The 18,208-nt window shown below is 41.0% G+C and overlaps 1 protein-coding gene across 2 annotated transcripts in view; it reads right to left on the bottom strand.

Annotated features, from left to right (window-relative positions):
- prdm5 (PR domain containing 5) overlaps window positions 1-17,801 on the bottom strand; it is a 57,116-nt gene extending 39,315 nt beyond the window's left edge. Inside the window, exons 1-8 of one of the 2 annotated variants that reach the window (XM_053482955.1) lie at window positions 17,562-17,801; window positions 16,706-16,789; window positions 9,164-9,286; window positions 5,620-5,782; window positions 4,308-4,485; window positions 4,006-4,101; window positions 3,794-3,915; window positions 1,503-1,582 (exon numbers count right to left, since the gene is read on the bottom strand). In XM_053482955.1, coding sequence (XP_053338930.1) covers window positions 1,503-1,582; window positions 3,794-3,915; window positions 4,006-4,101; window positions 4,308-4,485; window positions 5,620-5,782; window positions 9,164-9,286; window positions 16,706-16,789; window positions 17,562-17,660 — 945 coding nt within the window. In that variant the 5' untranslated portion in view covers window positions 17,661-17,801. Of the gene's footprint in view, window positions 1-1,502; window positions 1,583-3,793; window positions 3,916-4,005; window positions 4,102-4,307; window positions 4,486-5,619; window positions 5,783-9,163; window positions 9,287-16,705; window positions 16,790-17,205; window positions 17,285-17,561 lie in introns of those variants that run through there. The other variant, XM_053482956.1, reaches the window with a different exon arrangement.
- Between the last annotated feature and the right edge of the window lie 407 nt (window positions 17,802-18,208).

Genomic DNA, 18,208 nt, shown 5'->3' with positions numbered 1-18,208 from the left:
AACAAAAATTTAAAGACTTACGAAGACTTTGGAAGAATTACCAAAAAAAAATTCTCATTGATGACAAAGACTTTCTAAGACTTACAAAGTCTTTGAAAGTCTTAAGCTTGAGTCATAAATTCTTTGTGAGTCTTTTTCAATCAATAAGTCTCAATCAATAAGTCTTTGTACGTCATTGCGTTTAGTGGTTTAGTGAACAAGTTTTCTGAAGCATTTCCAGTTTCCTTTTACATCTTTAATTTCAATTCACAAGTCTCATTAAGTCTTTCGTAACTCGTGTTCAACCAAAAAAAAAAAAAAAAGGAGTCTCCAGCATCCACGCTTTGCAAAAGACCGAAACACTTAGGTATAACACCTCTGAAAGTCTTTGGAACAGATTTCCTTGTCCAATTGCCACATTTCTGCAGATACCAAGTGAAATGTGAGACTAATGTTATCCAAGTTACATCCTCCTCGTCCACAATAGAGCGACAAAGACTAGAAAGTGTTAGCTCTCCCCTGGGTCCTAAAGCTCCAGACAGGACCTGATCATTTGGGGTGAGCGATGGAAGAGGAGAGGCGCAGACAAACGCCCAGGACACGATCACATCTGTTTCAGCGCAGCTAGCATGTGGCGAAGTCATTCGTCTGTTGGTGGGATCGGGGCGGCCGTAAAGGGGGGACGAATCGGTCCTGAGAAACACGGGGACGTTTATAGACAGATCTTGTGCTAAGGGTTGGTGGGGTAGAAGTGGGAAAATAATAAATAAATGAACAAAGATTGTATTTCATTACAGCAGTTGCTAGTTTATTGAATATCCCTAATGGCTAATATTAATCTTTTACCATGTGTACTATAAATATTGGCCCGTCCATCATCTTTATTTGAAGGAAATTAACACCTGGTTAAATATTGAGAGCATTTATAATAACGTACGAAGAGCTAGATCCAGATCTCGTGTTTTCTCGTCAGACTCTGGACTCCTGTCCTTTTTTTCTTTATTCTGCAATTGCTTTCGGCTTGGAGGAATCCTGACGCCAGAGCTAACGGCTGATACTTTGCTCTCTCCCACTCTTAGATTTCACGAGAGCCTTAGGGACGAGTCGGTGAAACAGAAGACGACCTTTTCTTCTGCGCTCACGCCGGCATGAAAAAAAAAAAAAAAAAAACGTTCGAGCATCAACATAAACCTCGCCTCCTACAGAGAGGACGGGAGAGGGCTCGATGTGAAGGTCTGGGAGAAATGCTGCGAGGGATAAATATATTTGGAAAGCTGGAACATGAGCCATTGAGAATAATGAGACTGACAAAGAAAAAAAGATGAGCAGATGAACGGGAGACTTGCAGAAGAAGAAGGAGAAGCAAAAACAACCCGAGAGAGATAGATGGATGGAGGATTAAGTTGGATGGAGATCCGGACAAAGAGACAAGCGCAGGAAGTGGAGAGAAGTGATAGAGTGAACAGAAGAAGAGAGGAAGAGATGATGAGACGGAAGGGGGGGGGGGGGGAGACGCGGCTGACCTTGCGGTGCTCCTGCAGGTTGACTGAAGATGAGCATTTTCTATTGCAGATGGTGCATATAAGTTTCCTGCGAGTGCTGCCTGTGGAGAAAACACATGCACACACACACACACACACACACACACATGCAGTAAACAGCAAGGTGAAAGGATGATCTTTGGAATGACGTCACGATAACAAAAAAGTTGGCTAATTAATCAAATGAGGCTGGCTAGGTCAGCTAAAAGACAGAGAACGTTCAGCAAAGATCAAAAGTCGATCAGCAGCTATCTTTTTTTTCTTGACTCAGCATTTTTCATAGACGTGCTTTTATTTATTTGACTTCTACCTGCTTTCAAAGTGCATCCAGGATCCAACACTTGCATGTGTTGTGTGTGTGTGTGTGTGTGTGTGTGTGGTCCTCATTAGGTCCAAAGAGACAGTAGTCCAACTAAAAGATTTTGTTTAATTTGGTTCTGCAGGTTGTTTTCATTTTGGAAAAAATAATCAAAGTAGTGATATCAGGTAACGTGTTGATTCGAGCCAGCGTTAGAAACGGCTCTGTTTCTCCATTTAAACAAATATAAGACGAGCTCGACGAGTGAAGGACTGACCAGGATGGACCAAGAAAAAGAGGGGACACAGCAGGAAATTCTGGTCCTCAAAATGTTGTGTTGAAGTTAATTTGGGAGCATTGGGACTGTGAAGGTTGGTATTAGGTTGTAGATGAACGGTGGTGAAATGACATCAGAACAACGTTGACTACATAAGCATGGGATAACGTTAAGGGAATAACAGTGTTGCAAAAACGACTTTAAAATGACATTAATACCAAAATGATGGTCTGAGCAGGACACGAACTCCAGTCTACATTCTAGAACAATACTGTTTTTTTTTTTCATAAATATGAAATAACACATATGGCATTAGGTAATTAAAGAACAACAGCAACAGTCAGTTGTTATTTTAAGACATGAAGGTCAGCTGTTCTGGAAGAGTTCCTGCAAGAACAGGATTGTGTCGAGTGCATTTGCAAAACCCATCAAGCTCCATGATGAAACTGTCTCTCATGAAGACCTTCCTGGGAAAGCAAGACCAAAACTTACTTCTGCTACAGAGGAGAAGTTCATTTAGAGTCACCAGCCTCAGAAATCACCAATTAACAACCAGCACCTCAGATTAGAACCGTCATGAAATATTTACAGAGTAGAATTAGCAGAAACATCTCAGTATCTACTGTTCAAATTGTGCATTTTGGACGCCTTCAGCATTGTTTTACAGTGTAGAAAGATTTACGAACCATGGAATTGGAATGTGTGTCCAAATTTTTGACAGCTACCGAATATAACTGAGACCCACAAAAAAAATTTTTAATAGATTTACGGAAATATTCAATTGTAAAGAAGCCATTTAATGTGTGAGATGGGTTCTATAAGAATAGACGTGATGCAGTTGTGCAAACACTACAGTATATTGCATTAAAGTTGATCAGGAGCGAAGATGCACCCAAAGGTAATATTTCGAAACAGGAGGAAGCATTAGAACACTAGTGACATGAGATAGCTCTGCGTGCGGGAAGTTCGTCCCTTGTTAGAAGCTTAAGCGAGCATGGATGTGTCTGGACGTCATGTGTGAACGGACATTAATCTGCATTAGCGCTCCAAATAAAGGTTACGATCTGGATGGACTTGAGATTGCATGCGCTCCTTCAACAACATTTTAACTCGAACTTTCCGAAACAAAGCATTGTTCCTGACAGTGAACGTCATCGCAACCTTGTTACGGCGGTATTATTACAACGCTCATCCAACCTCCTGTTTCTGCCAGGATCTCATTTCTCAAAGATCTTTTTATTTTCATTAAAGATGCGATATTATGAACCAGATTTTGAAATAAAAGCTATAACATCTCCCTGCACACACCAACCTTGATTCCACATCCTGCGTATAGTATAACTATCTTTGCTAGACTTTATTAATAAATAAATACTAAAAAAAAAAAAAAAAACAGCATCATTAACAGTAAGGGCTATTTTAAGCTGATGAAAAACGCATTGATGAATTTAAATCGATGCAACTAAAACAATTATACTGTGTTTTTATTTGACTTGTTACAATATCCTTTATATATATATATATATATATATATATATATATATATATAATCACCATATTTATCTTTTTTATTTGCAAATTCTCTAACATGATTTTTCAGGATTAAAGTGCTTGGTTTGAGAAAAATCAGAAGAAGGCTGAACTGTAAATGTGGCACATGAATGTGTGTGTGTGTGTGTGTGTGTGTGTGTGTTGTACCTGTGTGAACATTGCTTTTGTGCTTCTTCAGAGCGTCTTTGCTTTTGAATCTCTTTCCGCAGCTCTCCGCCTTACAGATAAACCTGGCTTCTCCTTTACAGGCTTCCTTATGCTGCTCGAAACTACACACAAACACTTGCTTATTAAAGCAAAATATATATATTTATTTATTTGTGTGTGTGTGTGTGTGTGTGTGTGTGTGTGTGTTGTACCTTGACTCTGAGTTAAAGGAGCAGTGACAGAGGGCACACTGGTGAACCCGAGATGCATCTCCTACTGAAGCAGAACTCTCAGTGCAGTGAAGGACGCTGTATAAAACACACACACACACACACACACACACACAAATATGCAATTCTGAACCATTTTATATACACAATCTCAAAGAACAGTGGAGGTAGTTTTGGAATTGAATGAATGGTGCAATACTGAAAGCACTATTTAAGTGCTGTGTGTGTACAGTGTGTGTGTTTGTGTGTGTACTGTGTGTGTGTGTGTGTGTGTGTGGACTAACTGGCGCTGCAGTGCCTGTTTGACAGGGAACTCTTTGCCACAGTTGCGGCATTTGAACTCCTTCTCCTCGGCGCTGGCTCTCTGGTGTAAACTCTGCAGGTGTTCAGCCAGAACCTCCTCGCTGGGGAAACTGCTCTCACACAGCAGACACGGGTGATCTTCCTGCTTTATTGCTGACTCTACACACACACACACACACACACACACAAACACACACACAGTATATATACGTACACAATAATGAGTCTATAGTAGATTCTAACACCTTTAAAACAACAAGGATATCTTAAAGAATAAAACAAATGCATGTCGCTTCTCATTACAGATTAGAAAATATAGATTCTGATAACTAAAAGGTGTTAGTAAAGCGTGCAGTACTGTATAGCGAGTTATTGGAAGCATAAATGACCAGTAAATTCAGCTAGTAATAACTAGCAAGAGCATGTGGTTTAATCTCCACCTGGCTTGGCCACCATAATCTCCCCCAATCTGACTTACTCTAAAGAACATCTTACTGGTCACACGAAAAGGGTGGAATATTTACTGGATTATTAGAGATGGGAAAATAAATCAGTTCAGTTATGAATGACGATTCTTTTGTGTGGTCATTCACGTATCGCCATACTGACTTTTTTGGTATTTTTACATCTAGAATAGAGATGAACAAATCGATCGGACAAGGAGCAGAATTGACTGGTTTTCTCCAAACTTGAGCTCTCCAAGTTTGATCAAATTTGTCTTAATACTCACTTAATACTCAATTCATGTCTGGGAACACTGCGAGAGCAAATTAGTTAAAAACCGCTTGCGTTAGAAGGGGCGTGTTCCCGTATTAGACTCCCGCGTGTTTGCAGCCACTCAACCTTGAGTTTTTACACTCAACACTCAACAGTTTTGAGACTTTGGAGGCGTTTAAGGCAGTAAAACATCATCGTGTTTTTATAATCGTACAGGTGGTGCACTCTGAACTATTTACACATTCTCATGCCGTGTGGTCGGAGTGAATTATTTGCTCAATTTGTTTAGAAGTAATAATTACGGCAGAGGACAGAAATAACGTACTGCTGCTCAGAGAAACGTTAAACTCTCGTATTTGAAGTTAGTTTGGAGTGTTTAAACGCTGTGCTTGGTTTTAAAGTAAGAAAAGTAATGTTACAAGGAACGGGCTACGTTTATTTATTTATTAAACTTTATAGAACCGCAATTTGAATAAAACCGGCACCCGGGTATCGTGAAAAAATATCGCAACGGGAGGCGGCCTGCGATTCCTATCACTACTGGATTATTCTGTGTTTAGTGCATCCTGGTTAGACCTGGTTGAGTGCTGACACTCTTGGCCTCTTTGATGTCCTCTTCTTCATCTTTAACGATCTCGTCCTCCTCTTCCTCCTCCATGTCGCTGTCCAGGTAGCCGATGAGGAGCTCCGTATCTGTCTCAATGTCGTCAACGGCGAGGTAAAAGATATTCTCTCCATCCTTTCAGACAACACAAACACACACGTCATGTCGAAGGTTATAAAAGCTGTTTCAGTCTCCTCCGAGTAGAAGAAGGAAGGTGTACCTTATTCCTACCTCTAACCGTCTACCCACACTGCTCGTACATAAACACATGACACACACACACACACACACATGCACAAAGAGAAGACTGAAGTGAGATCCTAATTATAATAAATATCACAGACATATGTTTTTGTGATTTGGGTTATACTTGTCTCGTACACGGAGTGATGTTGTGCAGACAGAATGACAAGATGAGTAATGGCTAATCAAATCGCTAATAAAAGACACGCACACATAACACACGGCCACGGTGAGAGATGGAGGGGCGACAGAAGGAAAACAGTTTATCCACTTTTCCTGATTAAGGTCGCAGGTCAAGCACTGGAAAGCCCGACATTTTCTGTTATCAAACATTCCTTGTCTCGCAAGCTCTCGTGTTTCCTTCATTCAACGACGAAACATACACGTTCTTATAACGTTATATATGTCTGACCTACTGACTAATGAGGTCTTGAGCATTCACACACACACACACACACACACACACACACGCGCACGTATTGACCCCCAGATGGTCACTATTACCGCAAATTGCATAGACTTTTAATTTTTTGCACTATTCCCACTGTAGGATTGTGTATGATGCTGTAATTTTCATAATACTTATCATTATGAAATATACTGACAGCTTGGAGAGCTTTAGAGGGTCATGAGATATTATGAGATAATTCAGACTGCCTTGATTGTAGATGATGGAGAATGCCAAATGACGTTTGGAATTTTCATATTTTTTCATTTATAACCTCGACATTTATAGACTATGGACAGGAATCGCTCGATCGTCTCAATAAACACAATATGAAGCAATGTTAAAGGACCTGTGTGTCCCCTGAAATGGCACATCGATACCATTTTCTTTACTTGTCCACGGTTAAAATTCATTATATTTGTGCAACCGCTCAAGCATTTCAAAGAATGGATGCGATTTTAGAAAAAATATGCTTAGGGCGCTGCTGTGGAGGACGGAAAGCAGTTAGTCGGCTGTGTTTGTTGAGGTCCAGTAGAAGGAAGAAAGCCAGACGTCTCGCTTTAGCTGTTTTAGCAGCTGTTGTTAGCACTGCTATGAAATCCCGCGCTGCCGGTTTTGGACGGCGATGACATCAGCAACGCATGCACGTGCAGAGGCACAGAGTCGCATGGATTCCGCTCTCGATCATTTCGTCTATAACTGGGATTCTTGTTTGTGTTTTATACAGCAGGGGATCTCCATCTTTAAATCTATTGTAGCGGTTAAAAAGTATTTCCTGATTTTTTTTACTTTATTTCTTTCCATATTTGTCACACTTCAAGGATTCAGATCATCAAATTAATTGCATATTGCACCTAATTCTGTTACAACCGAAACAACTCCTATCAAGCGTTTGTGATAACTGGCAATGGGTTTTTCACAGCGCTGCAGATGAATTTTGGCCCGCTCTTCTATGCAGAATTGTTTTAAACTGGAGGGTTTTCGGGCATGAACAGTCAGGACTTTGACTAGGCCACTCTAAAACCTTAATCTTTTTCTTTTTTCTTTTTTTTGAGCCCTTCGGAGGTGGACTTGCTGGTGTGTTTCGGATTACAGGCGTTTCGGATCGCTGCATAACCTGAGATTGCTTGAGCTTGACGTTACAAACTGATGGCTGGAAATTCTCCTACAGGATTTCCTACAGTATTAGAGCGCACTTACGGTAAGTTCAGTTTGATCTTTGCAGGTGTTTTCACCTCCTTTAATGTCTGCAGTTGTTCTCGACTGGTTTGTCTATAGCAGAGGTTCTCCACCATTTAATTTACAATAGCGGTTCCCATCATTAGCCAGGATTCTCATTTCTTTTGTTCATTGCAGAGCTTCTCAAGCGTTTTATCTATAGCTGGAGTTCTCACCTATTTAATCTACTGCGTGCGATCTCATCTGACTTTTCTACAGCAGGGGCCCACAATCATTTTCATCTACAGCAGGGTTTCTCATCCATTTTATCTAAAGCAGTGTTCCTCAACCATTATCTATAACAACGAAGTCTCATTTTGTGTACTGCAGGGGGGTTTTAATATGTTGCCTATTGCAGGGGTTTTCAACCATAAAACATGCAGCAGGGGTTCTAAAGCTTTTTGTCTATAGTGTGGGTTCCTGACTGTTTTATGTACAGCACTGATTCTCAAACACTGCGTTTATTGCTGGGATTCTCAACATTTCGTCTCAAACGAGAATGGGAAATTACCTCCGTGTGCAACAGTGTGTATTAGTGTGTAGACTCTTTATCCTGTGAACATCAATCCTCATATAAGAGGCGATTAGAAATTAAAACGCATTTAATAACCGACGACTGGATTTTAAAGGAAAATGCGTTTTCTCTTCTTACATGCTGCACCTCCTCTGTGTGTTTACTGTCTGTTGAACTCAACCAATTAATCATTAGTTCCTAATTGGCTTCCTGTATGAAGCTACTGCCCACGTCAACAATATAACAGCGGAGGGTGTTTTGACTTTATTACGTTAGATGACGATAATGTTAATCATTTTGTTAATTGATTTTATTATGGTATGTGTAAACATCTAATCATCATCACGCTCTAATTGGTGGGAAGTAAATGAGTAATAATGTTGTGCAGGGGCGTGTGAGTGGGAGTGGAAGTGTGTGTGTGTGTGAGAGAGAGAAAGAGAGAGAGAGAGAGAGCACCCTGAAGTATTTGACAGATGACAAAGATGAAGGAGAAAATGAAGATGAAGGGAGACATGAGACAGAGATGGCACCGAGATGAAGCAACGGTGGTTGACTTGGTGCACGTGTGTGTGTGTGTGTGTGTGTGTGTGTGTGTGCGTGTCGCTTTCCTTATCTTGGGCCAAGCGTCATTACACCTTCTTATCTGAGCCACCTTCAAAGCACCACCACACACATATACACGCACACACACACACAGACACACACACACACACAGCTACACCAGACATAACAACATGTTGTCTTTATTTGTTTTGCAGTGTCTCGGTCTGTCTGTTGGTATTTTCTCAGGAATCTTTTTATAACCTGAAACAAAACACTAACACACACTAGTAAACACCCTAAAACTCTCCAGAATTCTCTCTCTCTCCCTCTCTCTCTCTCTCCCTCTCTTTCTCTCTCCCTCTTGCTCTCCCTCTCACTCTCTCGCTTTCTCTCTCTCTCTCTCCCTCTCTTTCTCTCTCCCTCTTGCTCTCCCTCTCACTCTCTCGCTTTCTCTCTCTCTCGCTCTCTCTCTTCCTCTCTACACCGAGTTTGATTGACAGGAAGCATCTGATTAGTCTTCAGAAAGGAAACGGTGATCAAGCTCTGGTACCTGGATGGCAGCCAGGTTCTTCTGCTCTTGAGACGGCGCCTGGTGCACGAAGCGCAGCCAGTTAGCATGTCGGGGGTTGCTGGCATCCAGTATGTACAGCACGTCACCTCTGTTTCCTCGAACCTGCAGTGACAAAAACATCAACACTGTGAAAAACAGGGTGAACTCTGGGTCTGTACGGGTCAGTAGTTTTTTCATAACCGGTGCAATATAACAGAAGTACTTTATTATGATACATAAAGACATTTCTAGGATGCAGGACAGTTATCACGAGCTAGAAGTTTCCTAGCAAACTCAAACGACCCTGCTGAAACACCAAAGGTCCAGGAGGTGGAGACAGCTCAGTGTTTTAGGAAGGATTGGTCCATGGGGGTGAGTTCGGACTTCATCCATGTCCTTCTCCCTAAATGGAGTTTAACAAAAAGTCCTGGGGTGGATTCAGAACTCATCCAAGTCCTTCTCCTTCTGTGGAGTTTAACCACCAAGGTGGAGTCGGACCTCATCCAAGTCCTTCTCCCTGAGTGGAGTTCAACCACCAAGGTCTGACCTGGGTGTGGAGTGGACCTCATTCATGTCCTCCTCCCTAAGCGGGGTGCAACCAAAAGTCCACGGGATGAAGTCAAACCTCGTCCGCGTCCTCCTGCCTTAATAGAGTTCAACCAAAAGTCCAGGGGGTGGAGTCAGACCTCATTCATTTCCTCCTCCCTATGTGGAGTTCAACCAAAAATGCAGACTGTGGAGTCATCCATGGACTCCTCCCTGAGTGAAGTTCCACTAAAAGTGGAATCATTCATGTTGTCCTCTCTGGCTGGTTTTTGACCAAAAGTTCAGGGGGTAAAGTCAGACCTCATCCTTGTCCTCCTCCCTGGAGAAAGTTTAACTCAATCTGTTTAGCCTGTGCAAGTGTGTTTGTTGTTGTACATCTGGTGGTTTAATGTCTACAGTAGATTTAAGTGTTAGAAGTAGGGTTGTCGTTATAGGTTCAGTTGGATCTGGTACCGTTCCATTGGACTTTTAGTTCTGCAGAGAGGAATATCTCAACAAATAACCAGGAGTTTGCTTCTACCATTCTACTTCATTCATTTCATTGGATTCGAACCACTCCAGTGTTTCTTTATCTGCATCCTTATGGTTGTTGTCCACCAGAACGGCCCTTCATTTGGTGCCATCAAGCTTTATTTTAACTCTGATTAGTTACTTCACATCTCTATAAAATGATGCTACCACCACCTCACCACCAATGGTGTTCTCAGGGTGATAAACGGTGTTTGATTTAAGACTAATGTGGCGCTTTACACCAAGGCCGAAATGTTCTGTTTTGGTTTCATCAGTCTAGGCGACATGCTAGGCGAGTTTTTGACATACCTTTTGGCAAAATCCCAATGGACAAATGGTTTTGTTCTTGCCACTGTTCTATTTTCTATTTAGCATTGTGGACTCTCCATGCCACAGTTGTCCTGTAAACAGGTTCCACACTCTGTGCTGAGGATCTCTCAAATGAATAGCCTCTTGGTTCACAGCTGGCCTCCGCACTCAGTAACTATAATTTGCTGTAAGAGCATGACGCTTTGCGTCTATTCTTTACATAACCAAGCAAAATTGGCTTTAGGGAATAATTGTGAAATGAATCAGACTGCGCCATATTTTTAAGGTCAAACATGAAGCAGAGCGGATTCGTTCCATAAACAAGAGCGAAACAAGACAGGTTACAAACACAAAATCGATACAATCCTTCAGGCTAAATGCTTTGTCTCCTGAGAAACAAAAGCGTCTGACCCAATACGGCAACCGGTGGGCATTTTGCATCTGTCTAGAAAACTGATCCAACACACAACTCTTACATCATCCTTTTGTTCAGCTGGTCTTCCCATGACGGGTGACCGAATTTCCAACCCTGATGTTGGGATCATGTTGCTCACAACACTATGTAGGATGATGTTTAAGCAATATCACACGAGTGCTGTTGTGCTAGTTATCAGCACCGCCGTGATGCCATCGTTATCATGATGATAACCAGCACAACAGCACTCCCTCTCCTGTGATATTAGATTTATACGACAGTTCCACAAACTCCATATATTATCAATAGATTGTGATTTATTTGTTGATTTAAGGAGTTATTTTGGTCTGCTAACACATATCTTTCCACACCGTGACTATCGAAGCTGACAACTGATAATCAGTAAAAGTTGTTTAAAATTCGTACTGGTACCATGTAGCCAAAGGGTGAGGAGAATAAATCATGGAAGTGGTCGATGGTCCTGTAAATCTCCAAAGTTCCTTTTTATAGTTCCCCTTATTCTGCTTTAGAATAACAGCTCCGTTAACTTCCGGGTTCTGAGTTGAATCCCAAATAGCGTTAAATGGAAAGCTAGTGCACTATATAGGGTGCACTTGTTTAACATATCAAGTAGTGCCCTTGATCAGGAGTTAGAGAGGGATTTGGGATTCAGCTTTGTGTTAGAAGCTAGTTAGCTTTGTAGCTAGGTAGGTGTAAATAAAGCAACATGGATGCAATTTTTTACGACAACAAAAATTTGTTAAAACTAACATAACGTTACAGATGTATTTCCTGCTAAAATGCTTCTGGGACTGGCCCGTAATGTAACTGCTCTCTCCTTAGTACTGCTGACCGAACAGAACTGCTTTCACCCACGCTGACACTGACAGTAAGTGTAATTAATGGTTATTAGAACAACGAGAGGCGTTCTACGAGTGGTGATATTACATGGTAACAGCATGGGGATGTAGTAAAACACCACTCGTAGAACGCCTCTTATCCAATCACCTGGAATTAAGTGTTGTATAATATTTTATAATACACTTTAATAGTTATCCTTAGCTATTCTTAAACCCTGTCCTGAAGTAAAACAAACACTGAGCATGGGGTTATAATTGTACAATGACAAAAAAGTTATCTCGGTCAGAGTTATTATTAAATGTATTCAAAATAGTCAACTTTTATTTGAGAGTCTTAGTCTTAGTGACCTTGACATGTATCTAATAGATGCATAAAGCTCATGTTCCCCACATTTTCTCCCGATTTGATCACCGCCACTTAGACATGACACTGATCCGATACCCAGTATCGGTACTGGACTACGACCAGCACGTAATGGTGGATCAGGTATTGGAGAAAACATATCAGATGTCGTCTTCCTGTAACAACTGTCAAAGACTTGGAAATTGGATTTGGAAAAGTATTTCAAGTTTGTAACTGAAAGTTTAGTATGACGTTTTTTCGAAAAATAATATCAGAGAGGTATTAGCATCCGGGAAAAAGTGGTATAGCAGCATCTCTATTGCAAATTCTTACTCCCCAAACAAAAAACTACTTTCATGTGTGCATGAGCGCAGAAATATTCGTGCTAGGTTAGCATTAAGGGTGCAATCATCTTGGTAATACAGAAATGAGGCTACTTGAAGTGATACAATGTATGTGCATGTATAATTGGGCTACAGTATGAGTTCTAGTACCGATGGCCTGGTTTTTATCGCAGTGGGAAAGCTTGATCATTCCACAGAGGGATTTTAGTGTATGATCTGGCAACCTCGGTGGGCACAAAGTGTGCAGGAAGCAGAGCGATTGAGCGAGCCCTGCAGCAGTAGTAACATTTTATTTTGAAATATGATTGTTAAATAATCTGTCAATAGGCTACACATTTATGGTTGCCCTGTATCCTTTTTTTTAATGACCTAACTTTTACTCTTGTTTATTTTGGTAAAAATAAATATGAAACCTAATCCACACTAATAAAGACTGAAGTTCCACTGCATTGCTGTCATCTCGAATTTGATTGGTTAGAAGTTCTCAATTCATTTTATATAAATTATGGGATTATAATAAATCACTTGTTCTAATATGTTACTACAGATGTGGAAATATTATATATATAATTTTTTGGAAGGAGTCGCTAATATTATTGCTTTGAAACAGCCAGAGGTGAAGTTTTTCCACAAACATGGCACGATGTTGTTTTTTCCTCTAACAGCTAAGACACGCTACACTTTATCCTTGGATGAATCAGAACGTCTGCCGTGCGTTCCCCCTCTCCATCCACACATACGAAACCGTGCATAGCAACACTTAACGATTTTACGTAACATCACTCTCCAGTTGCCTTCGAGAGACTAACGAGCTGTTCGCCTGCATCTGTTTTTGGAGACAAATTATTATTTTTGCCTGACTATTTCGGTTTTATTGGACTGAAATGACAGCTAATGATGCCTCGCGCTCGCAAACTATGTAATGCTGCTCTCACTTAATTGCACAGCTGCAGCGAAACCCTCCGGCACATAAAAGCGGAGTACGGTTTGCAGATTACACGCCATGGCCGGGTATCAGAGCAAACGCTCGTGCAGAACTGTAATTTAAGATTTAAACGTACTGTACGCTGCGCATCCGAGTACGTCGTTCAGATAGACAGATGTATAAATCACCTCGGTAATGCGGCCAGGCCCCGGCTGATGCAGGCTCTAATTAAAATGTTACGGAGCTGAAAATAAAACCTGAATCTCGCAGGGCAAAATATTGGGAGAGCGGGAGTGGGGAAGGTGGGGGGAAAAAAGTGTACCGGGTGGGGGGTTGAGCTATGCGCCCGTGGTGCTTCTTGGCAGCGAGAGCCGTTATTACAGAGACGACGTAGGCCGAGCGGTATGAGCTGAGAACACGGTCTACATGCCTGCTCTGATTACCCCCTCGCCCAGAGTTGCCCAGTCAAGCGTTTCTGCACCAAAGCACAGCGCCGGTACGGGTCACGATGCCAAACCACTTTTTAGTACTCATGCTTTAGCTATCAAGGCTAGTCGAAGCATGTGTATGTGTACTGAACAGTACATATCAGGTCATAGGTGTGTATGTTATGGACAATTAACCATTCAGAATAAACAGCACATTCTATCTGGATATGTCAAATATACTGTATATAGATATGAAATTTTTATTATAGGGATTTTTTTTTTCTTCAAAGTGAAAAATCCCAATCTGAATGTTTCACATGATATCAGCCAAACAGTTATAAGTACACTCACTTCATTAGCTACACCTGTTCTTCTGCTCAGCAACTCAATGCGTTTAATCATGTAGACATGATCAAGACAGTCTGCTGAAGTTCAAACCTGGCATCAGAATAGGGCAGAAAGGTTAGAAGTTAATGACCTTTGGATGTTTTTGGTGCCAGACGGGCTGCTCTGAGGATTTCCAAAACTGGAATTTTCACGCACAACCATCTCTAGGGTTTATAAAGAACGGTCTGAAAACACAAAGAATCTAGTGAGCAGCAGTTCTCAGAGGAGAATGACCAGGCTGGTTTGAGCTGATATAAAGGCAACACTAACTCAAATAACATCTTGTTACAACCAAGGAATGGCGAAGGCCTTCTCATGTCACAACACGTCGAACCATGCACATGGGCTCCAGCAGCAGTAGACCACACTGCGTGCTGTCAGCTAAGAACAGAAAAAAACTGAAGCTACAATTCACATGGGCTCAATAAAATTGGACAACAGAAAATTAGAAAAACGTTGCCTCGTCTGATGAGTCTCAATTTCTGCAGTGACATTTCGGGTAAACAACATGAACAGAACAAAACAGAATTTGGCATAAACAACATGAAAGCATGGAATCCATCCTGCCTTGTATCAGTGGCTTAGGCTGGTGGTGGTGGGGTTATTTCTTGGCACACTTCGGGCCCTAAGTACCTGAGTATTGTTGTCCATCCCTTAATGCCCACAGGATAACGTGACATGTCATAAAGCTTTGGAGTACAAATCACTGTACTCAAATGACCTCCACAGTTCCAGTACCAAATCTCAGTTCAATAGAGCATCTTTGGGATGTGGTGGAACTGGAGATCTCACAACATGGATGCACAGCCGACAAATCTGCGGGAACTGTGATGCTATCAGGTCAATATGGACTAAAAACTCTTGGGAATGATTCCAGCACCATGCTGAATCTATGCCACAAAGAATTACGGCAAAAGAAGGGAACAGCCACATCTTAATTTTTTTGTTCCTAATTAATTGGCCGGTGACTATAACTGAAAGCGAGGAATACTTCATTTTTTTGTTTTCATATTTTAAGTTACACCTCATTACTTTTGAAATTCACTTATTTGTAAAATTTCACTGAATCTAAAAAAAAATTAAAGTATATAAAAGTAATAAAAGTGGCATTATATGTTAGTTATGATTTCAAAACACTACTTATTGGAATTGTTGTTACTTTTTCCTTTCTTTGGATGAATTTATTTAAATTGTGTTTTATTAGTTTATGGATTTACAGCATGTTACTTCCTTGTCATTATCATAATATAATTATATACATTATATTATTGAGCTGCATTAAGCAAAGAAAACAACTAATGAGGTTTGGAATTACTGGAACTGGGTTAAGAACCATTTAATTAAACCACATTATTAAAACCTGGAAGGATAGTGCTATCAACTTTTTAAAAGAAATGTGGTCAGAAAAAAAACTCATAAAAGGAGATCTCTTAAACTCGTGGAGTTGTATGGTAAAAAAATCAACAGGAAAAAAAATTAATAGTGAAGGTAAGAGCGTTTCCACACACACACACACACACACACACAATGTAATAGGAACTCACAGCTGTGTGTCCATAAGAAAACCACTTTTCAGCGAGACTCATCAGGAAAATGAGTGGACTTTCAGGAATAGAAAAAGGTCATGTGGTCTAATAGGTTCCGATCGAGCCTAATCCAGAGTGATGGACGCGTCAGGGTAAGACGGGAAGCCCATGAAGAGATGTGCCCGTCCACTGTACAAGCCTCTGGAGACAGTGTTATGATCTGGGGTTACTTCAGTTCCTCAGGTCTCGGTTCAGCAACGTTATGTGGCAATAAAATGAAGTCAGCTGACGACCTGAATGTACTGAATCACCAGATTATCACATCTATGGAGTTTCTCTTCCCTGATGGAACAGTTATTTTATACTCCAGCTTTGAGAAAGGGTGGGTCTGGGAGCATGAGGAATCATTATCACACTTTTTTGGCCAGGCAGTGTATATTACAAAAGTTTAATTTTACCTAAATATCATGAGAAATAGCACAGTCATTTCCATAATAAATCTGGGTTTGCAGTAAACCCTCTGGCAGAGCATCTCTCTCCAGAGACAGATTGTACCAGATTAAGTTGTGACAACTTACTGAATATAAAATCGTTGTCTCAAGACTCTCAAGACTAACTTGCATTGTATCATGTGGATGTTTACACTGTTAGTGTCAGTACTGATATAAATGCTTGGACTAAACACAAAATCACACATCTGAAAACCATGCAAGTCCATCTACTTCATTTCTATTTGCTTCTTTATCTAATGATTTAATATGATGTAAAATGACGAGGGAGCAGTTTAGGACTTTACTCAACGTTGGGTTTTAAAGCCATGACTTTCAGAGCAGGACTAAAGCCTTGACCTTTTCGTTCATCTTGGGATGAAATGGGATGCCAGCGTATCTCTTGGTGTACTGTTGAGCATTCAGTAAACACGCATGTATTGTTTAAGCGTCTATCTAACCTCCCACATCAGCCTCGGGTCCATGCTCTCATCCAGATCACCAGGCATCCTCTTCTCGCCCGCGAACGGGCCGAACTTCTCTCCCTGAAAGTGTAACACACAGTCTCAGAGTTACACACACACACTGGGCTTTAACAACCATTTTCTAGCATATTTCTGGCAAATACTGTATGCTATAAGAAACGGATGAGTGTTAAAGGCAATGTAAATGTAATTAAATGTAAATTGAATGGATATGAATTCATTGCGTGTTGATTTCCTGATGAATGAACATGTTGTAAGGGACAAACTTTTTTTTTTTTTTTTAACAAACCTTCAATTATAATATGATTGCCTTTCTAAAAGGAATAAGTAATCTTTAACAGGGCTCTAACAGGGCTCTAACAGGAATCTATTTAATAATTATACATATGAGCACTGAGTAATCTTTTTACACACACACACACACACACACATATATATAGGAACTTTTATATACAGTAGGTGCCTACAGTGTCTACCTATGAAGGTAGTAAAGTAGAGTTCCAAATCGCGCCACACTGACTCCCTAGTGCCCTAGGTGCGCGCGGGAAGTTTGTTCTCATGTAGACTAGGTAGTGCGCATGCACAGGAAGGGCCGACCGGATTGAGACGAGTCCCAACGTTACCTCCGCTATATACGTGGCACCTCACGGCTCGGAAAAGTGAAAAGAGACTAACTTGGAATGTGGACGAGTCCAGAAGACGACATGACATTACAAAAAAAAAACGCAACTCGTTTGCTGTGAAAAAAAAAAATGTCTGAGTTTTGTCATCTTTAGTGTGTGTGTGTTTTTCTCTCTCTCTCTCTCTGTCTCTTCTAAAAACACGAACAAACCTTCTTGACTCGCCTCGCAGTGTACAGCCCGACTCCGTCCTGGACTTTGGAGGACTTCAGAGCGAACCTGTCTGGCACGTACATGCCCAGCATGGTCATTACTCTGACTGCTGAAGGAGCCTAATGTTTCCTGATAGAAAGCGAGTGAGATGATTAAAGCGCGCTCGCTTTCTTTTATCTGTGTTCCCGCGCCGCTACAATGTTTCCCCTCAGAATCTCGGCGCAGCTCGAGCGTCCATGTCTCTTTGCCTCGCCGTGATTGGTGGAAAGTTCGTAACCCAGGGCAACATGTTTTTCGACAAGGCGGAGCTCCGGCGTGGCTCGCGTGACGTCAGGGCGACGCCGTGTTGTCATTGGCGGAAAGTTTATAACTGAAGCTGCGGACACATTTTCTGTTCCATTCAGCTTGAGGTGAAGATGCTCACTGCATTTGGCTAATATGTCACCTCAAAGAATGAGGATAAATATGAGTATAATTATTTTAATAGCTGAGTGTGGATTAATGATAAGTCAAATATTTAGTATATAAATCTATATAAATAACAGAAAGGTTTCGTTTGTACATTGGTCAGAACTCCTATTAATTAATCTTTACAGTTCATTTCATACATTGGAGAACCCGAAACTCAGTAAAAAATTCTGTAAAC

This window comes from Clarias gariepinus, chromosome 22, assembly GCF_024256425.1.
Source record: "Clarias gariepinus isolate MV-2021 ecotype Netherlands chromosome 22, CGAR_prim_01v2, whole genome shotgun sequence".
In the NCBI taxonomy this organism is placed as follows: domain Eukaryota; kingdom Metazoa; phylum Chordata; class Actinopteri; order Siluriformes; family Clariidae; genus Clarias; species Clarias gariepinus.
This window is presented reverse-complemented; position numbering and strand designations above follow the sequence as displayed.